Raw genomic sequence first — 9,276 nt, 5'->3', positions numbered from 1 at the left:
CATTTACAGTAAATGTATCATGATTTAAGGATGTTTAGATATTTGTACTGGAAGAGAAGTCAGAAATACTGAGGCTGACATTACGATTTTGCGGTGCATTCAACATTTAATGCCACGGCTTTCTGTTCAGATTTAAGAGCTTTTGATGCTCTTAATTTGTGGAAGGGTTAATTATGACTTTAAGACCCTCAGAAACCCAGTATTTAAAAACTACCTTTATATTTTATTGCAGTTGGAAGATAATAATAAACATTAACTCTTTTTGTCTTTGTTGTTTAATGATTTCTGCATCAAAGGGTTATTGCTTAAATAAATGTTTAAAAAAAAACAAATGTTTATCATTTCCACAGAAGGTCTGGAGACTGCAGGCCTGTGATTTCTGTCTAGATGTTGAATCATGTGCGGAGACTGTATTCATGAACACAGACTCTATTATGTGTCTGCCCGCTTCTGTAAATTGACAATCAACAGAGCTCTTTTTACTCCTGCTCGGTCCAATTAAAATCAAAGAAAGCGCGTGCGATGACGTCACGACGCACCGCCGACCTCTGAATATTCATGAGGCTCTCAGCAATCGCTGCTCATATCTTTCACATTTGTTGAGATTTTATTAATGCGAACGTTTCATAGTTGGGAGCGTCGCAGCTCAGTAGTTATGAAAGAAAACACATTTACATCTCATTTGAATGAGCGGACTGTTATTAAAAGCAGGTGGTCTGCATCTCAATGAGTGCTCGCATTTGTGTTGTAATGACTGTAATTATTGCTGTTTCAATAGGACCTTCACTCGTGGACAGTTTGGGTTTTAGTCCAGAAGAAAAATAAGACAAAACCACTCGTTCCTGTTTAAATAGTCGATTCGATTCTATTTGCTCAGATGAAGTCAACAGCTAGAGTTTTCCACACAGCTTCGGAACCGCCGTAGCATTGATTTCTAAACGTGTGTTGTTGTGTTTAACAGGACAAAACTGTCCCATGTGGAAAACAGACCTGTTTCTTTTCATTTATTCATGAACCCAGAGACTGAAGCGTGCAAAGCGCGCGCGCTCTTTATTGTCACTCTCGTGCCATTTTATTCTTTCGGTCTTATGAATTACATTTGATTTATTGTTTACAGTTATGCATTTGGCAGATGCATTTAATCAATGCTTTTATATATGCATTCCCCCATGACATTACTAGCGCCATGATCTACTGTCTAAACTAAAGCTCATATTTCAGTTCATTTTTATGCACAAAACCTTATCAGAATCTACCTCAATATATACTGAAATCAATGTATTTACCATTTACAATGAGCACATGCGCGCTCACACACAGTCTATGTATCAGTCTATAATCGTTGATAGCCGTGGCTGTAAGAAGCATATAATGGAAACAGATTGCTGTGTTGATTGTGTAGGCCTCAGGCTCTCCATCCCAGAGGAGCACTGCCGTTTACAGTGTGTTCAAAGGAGAGGGCTAAAAGGCAATTACAATGTTAATGTGTCCTGGCGGGGGGGAACAAGGAGAGAAAATCCACAAGGTGATGGAGTGAGTCAGGACCGCTAGAAATACTGCCGTCTGGACCGCCAGAGGAAAACACAACGGCAGCAATAAACAAGGAAAGACACACGTATGAATATATGCAGGGTTGCTCTCGTATCTGACATGTACAGAGAGAGAGGGACTGAAGTGTGTGTGTGTGTGTGTGTGTGTGTGTGTGTGTGCTGGGAGAATCACCCTGACCTCTTATTGCCCTCTATGATTTTTCTGAAGGGTAATAAACTGCATGAGAAGCGGAGAGTATGCCAAACTATGGCATACTCACTTTGCCAAAAATATACCTGAAATTTGTTCATAAGGATCACGTGCTTTGTCTTTGAATTTCACCATTTATGCAAACACACATAATTCAGCAACAGTGAACGCAAGAGCAGGAGAGAATGGGAATGATGGGAAATATGGCGCCAGATAATAGTGTTTGTGGAGGTGAGGAAAATCAATCTCGTGCTTCTTCACACCAGAGAACGGTGACTTAATAAATCTTGGATTTCTTCATAATGCTCAAAGCCAAAAAAAGATGTCCGATTGCATGTAGATGGGGGTATTTATTATATTTTATATTGTATTATCAATTATTTAAAAAATGACCAGGATGAGTTATAAAGTATCATTCTTATCGTCACTCTTATTGTTATCATCGTTGTTGTTTTCCCTATAATTATACATTTTTATTTTATTTATTTACTTATTTAATTCTTTATTTCTTTGTTTTTATTTTTATATAACTTGATGTTACTCTCAAACGCGCTGAATAAAGCCCGTGTGCGTCTGTTCTTGTACCGATTGCATTCTGCTCGCGCCTGATAACGCCACACCGATTAACCCGTTCCGCTCCCACCGGGAACCGAGGCCGAGCACAGCCTGCGGGATAAAGAACATCTCCGGGGGAAGACAATCACTGATATGAGAGATTAGATATGGCGAATACAGGGCAGCACGAATTCTATACAGCCTACATAACTCGTATATAATAATGCAGCCTATGAATATGAGTTTCAGTACTAATAAACCCTGAGCAAAAATAGCATCACATTTACAGAATGTTTATTTTAGCTGGAGTAATATTAATTAAATATTATATTATTTAAACTGTTTCTAAAACATTCAGATTCAGTAAAACGGACCGTTTCCGAATTTGTCAAAGTGTTTCTTTATTCACAGCCAACGTTCTAAATAATTACGACATTTAGGCTACATGATTTCCTTTGACTGTTCTAATCACGTCAATAAAGGTTCATAATATCCAGAAAATTCGTTTTGTAGCATTCATGCGAGATAGCGTTGAATCAGTGACAAAGACAGCAGTGCGACACACCTGACTGATCCTGGATCAGTGTCCCGGGGGACAGATTGAGGATTATGTGCGGAGAGGCTCCTGGGAGAATCACCCTGACCTCTTATTGCCCTCTATGATTTTTCTGAAGGGTAATAAACTGCATGAGAAGCGGAGAGTATGCCAAACTATGGCATACTCACTTTGCCAAAAATATACCTGAAATTTGTTCATAAGGATCACGTGCTTTGTCTTTGAATTTCACCATTTATGCAAACACACATAATTCAGCAACAGTGAACGCAAGAGCAGGAGAGAATGGGAATGATGGGAAATATGGCGCCAGATAATAGTGTTTGTGGAGGTGAGGAAAATCAATCTCGTGCTTCTTCACACCAGAGAACGGTGACTTAATAAATCTTGGATTTCTTCATAATGCTCAAAGCCAAAAAAAGATGTCCGATTGCATGTAGATGGGGGTATTTATTATATTTTATATTGTATTATCAATTATTTAAAAAATGACCAGGATGAGTTATAAAGTATCATTCTTATCGTCACTCTTATTGTTATCATCGTTGTTGTTTTCCCTATAATTATACATTTTTATTTTATTTATTTACTTATTTAATTCTTTATTTCTTTGTTTTTATTTTTATATAACTTGATGTTACTCTCAAACGCGCTGAATAAAGCCCGTGTGCGTCTGTTCTTGTACCGATTGCATTCTGCTCGCGCCTGATAACGCCACACCGATTAACCCGTTCCGCTCCCACCGGGAACCGAGGCCGAGCACAGCCTGCGGGATAAAGAACATCTCCGGGGGAAGACAATCACTGATATGAGAGATTAGATATGGCGAATACAGGGCAGCACGAATTCTATACAGCCTACTTAACTCGTATATAATAATGCAGCCTATGAATACATATGAGTTTCAGTACTAATAAACCCTGAGCAAAATTAGCATCACATTTACAGAATGTTTATTTTAGCTGGAGTAATATTAATTAAATATTATATTATTTAAACTGTTTCTAAAACATTCAGATTCAGTAAAACGGACCGTTTCCGAATTTGTCAAAGTGTTTCTTTATTCACAGCCAACGTTCTAAATAATTACGACATTTAGGCTACATGATTTCCTTTGACTGTTCTAATCACGTCAATAAAGGTTCATAATATCCAGAAAATTCGTTTTGTAGCATTCATTTATTTCAATGTAATTGTCTATTATTTTTGTTGGAAATATACAAGCGAATAGATATCATTTTGATTATTCGTTTAAATTTGAGCATAGCATCTAATATATTTGTAATCATGCCAACATTTATAAAAAATAAAAAAAAAGTCCTAGGTTTATTTCTTTAACGCACGAGTATCATTGTCTTGATAACTGATTAATGTAGAATTAATTTCTTTCGGGAGTATGAAACACGAAATGTTAATACCGCGCATATTTTACAGAACCGAGGATTTTATGGTATTTCGCTATATTTCATAGAGAATAATTCGATCCGAACGAACACTGTAATGTGCTCATAGGCCTAAATGATTTTATAAAGCGTCGCTTGTTTGTAGGAATCCACACAGATCGATCAGAATACGCTTTCATAAATATACATGAATATGATGAATGAAATGAATGGAAATTCCATCAGTGAAAAAAGAGATGTCGCTTAATAACTTTTCAAAACCATCTTCATTCACTTTAAAAAGAGTCCGAGAACATGATGCAGATTAATAGCCCAATGCACAATATTTCTGCACCGTGACAAATAATCCATGAGAAACATCCTTGCTATTTTTAACACATTTTTAAAAATAAATAAATAAAACGCAACACTTGAAATAACTTAATATAAAGTCGTCTGCAAATCTAAACCAATAAAATCTCATTCAAATCAGCGACGCATTTCTTGCTCATTCTCTTGTCGAATGAAGGAAGCTTTTAAATCCGTTCAAAAGAGTATTCCAACACCAGCTCGAGGGTGACACGGTTCCTCTTGTTGAAAAGAGTTCTAAACCTTCATCTGAAGCCATAAAAACTGTAGAGTTGAAGATGCGACAGGAAAACACAACAAGAATATTACAAGAACACTTTTAGTGTCCATGTAAGACCTAGTACGATGCGTGGAGACGGTTTATATAGACGTAAAGTTATGCAACACTATGAGACCCCGGATGCCATTGGGTGTTGTGACCGAGTATATTGGGCATAATGAGAGTGGAGAGGAGGATGGGGTCCTGCAAGCACCTCCCCTAGAAATGCAGCAAATCTTTACACCGTTTTTTGTCGGTGCGGAGTAGCGCGCGCACTGGGAACCGGAGACGCGCGAGACTCTTAGCATTGGCAGGCTGACGGTGACACGTGCCTCTCTCTCAACACCCCCGAGCTCCCGTGTACCGCATTGGCATCAGCGACGGCCACTGAAACGCAGGAGTCGACGCCGTGCCACGGATACAGAGAACGGAAAAGCCGCGCAAAACCGGCGAGCGCTCTCCTTTACGCACCGGACATTAAACGCACTCAGCGCGCATCAGAGTCCGGCCAGAAAAAGAGAGAGAGAGGAGCGGGCGAACAGCATGCAGGTGCCAGGCATCATCTGCGTCTAAAAGTGACATGAACCACGGAATTAGCAAAAACACCAGGCGTGATTTCAGTCAGAACTGGAGATAACGAATACGCGTCACCACGAGAGTCCGTGAGTCTCTTCTCGCTCCGTTGATGCGCAGACAAAGAACTCCGGTCGCACTCTAAATTCGATATATCTAGAAAAACATTTGCAGAGGTATTTGAACACCAGTCTCGTTTAGGAGAGCAATCATGGCTACGGTAATTAGAAGCAAGATCTCTAACAAGCTGTCCAACGCGGCCACCACGGTCACCAATAAGTCGCAGGAGAAGGTGAGCGGGATGTTCGCCAAACTGGGCTTCCAGGCCGCCACCGATGAAGAGGCTTTGGGCTTCGCCGCCTGCGATGATCTGGACTATGACCACAGGCAGGGGCTTCAAATGGACATCCTTAAAAACGAGGGAATGGGTGGAGAGGGCGGCGGGGACACGGGGGGCGAGGGGACCGTCGAAGGGGACAGCCATTACCAGAGGGATGGAACGGGTCCGCCGCCCTCAGCGTCCAAAGACGGCGGATTTTGCTCCGAATTAGGCGGCTCGGACAAGCCAAGAATCACTGCTTGGGAGGCAGGATGGAACGTGACCAATGCGATCCAGGTGAGGAGGCATTACGCGTCACGGCGATGCATATAAAAACAATAACATTCTAAAGTTTCTAGTATTGATCAATATGGAAATGTTATGTGAAAACTGTTTGCAATACATATATTAAAAGGGTTAGTCCTCTGTGAGGCAAAACGTTTCTTTAATGGCGTAGATTTTTCTTGAGCTGATGTCGTGTGACGGGGGATCTGATTGATATAAGGGACCTTTATCAACGAGTTTAGCTTTATAAAACAACATTCAACCAGTCTATTCAATATGCATTTCTATACTGGTATTTTGTGGGGTTTGCATGTTTTTTTTCGACGTGCGTAAACTGGAGAGCATTATGTGCCTTTTACATGTATACGACTGAAAATACCCGTTCCAAAATGTATGTATTCTACACGACGATGTTTAAAAGAATAACTTTTTGGATAATGGCAACAACAAAAAAACGCATGCTTAAACAATAAAACCCCACATATTCAATCGTGCGCAGTTCAAGCTCTTAATATCAAAAGTGACGTCCTTGACGTGACTCCCTGCCTATTTGATTCATCCTGATGATGACGACACAATGAGGTGAGCGTGACTTTGCTCGCAGCAAATGGAATGTCGGGACTGAATTCAGCTGCATTTCTAATGCTCCATCACAACACCTGCAGCCAATGTAGAAGCTGATGATGGCGCATTCCCTCAACAGAACCCCGCAGAACCTCTCAAATTCATAAGTCCATAAAAGAACAAAAACGTGACACCAAAAACACTAAGACCATTATGGGTATAACAGACTAGAATAGAACAGAATGCATGGGGCATTACGTTGTGAATTGTGTGAACTTGCGTTCTGTTGTATAAAGCCATGCTCTGCTTATCTCCCCAGGGTATGTTTGTTCTCGGGTTACCCTACGCCATTCTCCACGGAGGATATCTCGGACTGTTCCTCATTATATTCGCTGCGGTCGTGTGCTGCTACACGGGGAAAATCCTCATCGCTTGCCTCTACGAAGAAAATGAAGACGGCCAGTTGGTACGAGTGAGAGACTCGTATGTGGATATTGCCAATGCGTGCTGCGCGCCGCGCTTCCCCTCACTGGGAGGCCACGTCGTCAACGTAGCCCAAATCATCGAGCTAGTGATGACCTGCATTTTATACGTCGTCGTGAGCGGAAACCTGATGTACAACAGCTTCCCCAACCTCCCCGTGTCCCAGAGGTCTTGGGCCATCATCGCCACCGCCGCTCTTCTGCCTTGCGCCTTCCTCAAGAACCTCAAAGCCGTGTCCAAGTTCAGCTTGCTCTGCACCATCGCGCACTTCATCATCAATGTCCTAGTGATCGCATACTGTCTGTCCAGGGCGCGAGACTGGGCCTGGGACAAGGTGAAGTTCTACATCGACGTCAAGAAGTTCCCCATCTCCATCGGCATCATCGTCTTCAGCTACACCTCGCAGATCTTCCTGCCCTCGCTGGAGGGGAACATGCAGAAGCCCAGCGAGTTCCACTGCATGATGAACTGGACTCACATCGCTGCCTGCATCCTCAAAGGCCTGTTCGCCTTGGTGGCTTATTTGACGTGGGCCGACGAAACCAAGGAGGTGATCACCGACAACCTACCATCCAGCATCAGAGCCATTGTTAACATCTTCTTGGTGTCCAAGGCGCTGCTTTCGTACCCGCTGCCGTTCTTCGCCGCCGTGGAGGTCCTGGAAAAGTCTTTCTTCCAAGAAGGAGGGCGTGCGTTTTTCCCGGATTGCTACGGGGGCGACGGGCGTCTCAAATCATGGGGGCTTTCGCTCCGCTGTGCACTAGTTGTGTTCACTATGCTCATGGCTATTTATGTACCGCACTTCGCGCTCCTCATGGGTCTGACGGGAAGCCTGACGGGCGCGGGTCTGTGCTTTCTCCTCCCCAGCTTATTTCATCTCAAGTTGTTGTGGAGAAAGCTCTTGTGGCATCAGGTCTTCTTCGACGTCGCCATATTCGTGATCGGGGGTATATGCAGTATTTCCGGCTTCATCCATTCCGTCGAGGGCCTCATCGAGGCCTACAAATACAACCTGTCCGATTAGTCTGGAACATGATGAGCGGTGGTAGTTCGGTGATAAGTGTTACGCATCCCACATATTGATAACCAAACCGATAAGTTTCCCCCAGAAAAGATAAATAAATACAAAAGCATTTAACCCAGGCTCATTTAAATATGAGCTTAACACACAATAAATAAATCAGTTCAAATGCAAATCTTTAGGCATCCAGCCTTGGACAGCAGCGCGTTACACAAATAGATACCAGAGCAAACCTATATTTTTGTTGTTAAGCGAGAAAATGGTTTACAAGTGGATTTATTTCAGCTTTGATTTGGCCCTGGAGTCGAGGAAGAACTCATTTCATTGCATCTGAGTGCAAGACATTCAGCTGAGCAAAGCAAAGCAATGCTGTGAGAGTGCAAATCTCCTGCAACACACGCTTAAGAACAACAACACATCTAATTAATGACAGGGGACCAACGCTGTGGCAATAAACACAATAGAGTACATTGATGGGTTTTCCTTAATTCGATTTGAGGACGCATTTAATTCTTGATTATTATCGTTTGCATTTACTGAACCAAAACGGAGAGGGCAAGATAGAAAATAATAATAACTGGACGGTGAATAGAAGTACTTTAACTATGCATTTTGATCGTATGATGTCCATGCAGTATTAGAGATATTCAGATGAAAACGAGGGTTTATTCACACGCTGCGTTTCAATTGCTCTTTGCCAGAAAACACACAAAGAGACTCGTGTTTTTACAAGACATCGAATAACGAACAAGAAAGAGTCGCTGGACGCGAAGATAATGAAAAGGAGAACGAAAATTCGTCGGAAATTCCAGAAGAAATTATGGAAGGTATAAAACAACCCAACAACTCGAATCACTAAAATTCCATTTTGAGCATTGCGTTGTTTATCGGATATCAAATGTCGTAATTTTAAACTATTAATAAAGTTAATGTTCCCCTCGGTGAGATGTATTCTAGCGTCGTTGGATCGAAATCAAGGGACTTGCATAAGACATTTTTTCATTTTGTGCAATCCAATGGGTGCTGTGGAAATGTTATAAAACCGTATGTGATGTGTTATTGTGGTTTAAAAGATGGAATGTATATCACAAAATCGTTATCATATATCGTGAAAATGAATATATTGACGAATAAAGAAACGCGTGAAATTATATCGTACAACTGTTTTTT

General features: G+C 41.6%; 1 protein-coding gene across 1 annotated transcript; it reads left to right on the top strand.

Moving 5' to 3' along the window:
* The first annotated feature begins 5,073 nt into the window (after positions 1-5,073).
* On the top strand, positions 5,074-9,276 carry LOC107749399 (vesicular inhibitory amino acid transporter). Its single transcript, XM_016564541.1, has 2 exons — positions 5,074-6,050; positions 6,922-9,276. The coding sequence occupies exons 1-2, from the start codon at positions 5,646-5,648 to the stop codon at positions 8,107-8,109; spliced, it is 1,593 nt and encodes a 530-aa protein (XP_016420027.1). The 5' UTR covers positions 5,074-5,645; the 3' UTR covers positions 8,110-9,276.

This window comes from Sinocyclocheilus rhinocerous, unplaced genomic scaffold (assembly GCF_001515625.1).
Source record: "Sinocyclocheilus rhinocerous isolate Xijiao unplaced genomic scaffold, SAMN03320098_v1.1 scaffold79, whole genome shotgun sequence".
NCBI lineage: Eukaryota > Metazoa > Chordata > Actinopteri > Cypriniformes > Cyprinidae > Sinocyclocheilus > Sinocyclocheilus rhinocerous.
This window is presented reverse-complemented; position numbering and strand designations above follow the sequence as displayed.

Coding starts and splice junctions, on each gene's coding strand:
- LOC107749399 (XM_016564541.1), top strand. CDS start 5,646: ATGGCTACGGTAATTAGAAGCAAGATCTCTAACAAGCTGTCCAACGCG. Junction 6,051..6,921: donor ACGTGACCAATGCGATCCAG/GTGAGGAGGCAT, acceptor TTATCTCCCCAG/GGTATGTTTGTTCTCGGGTT.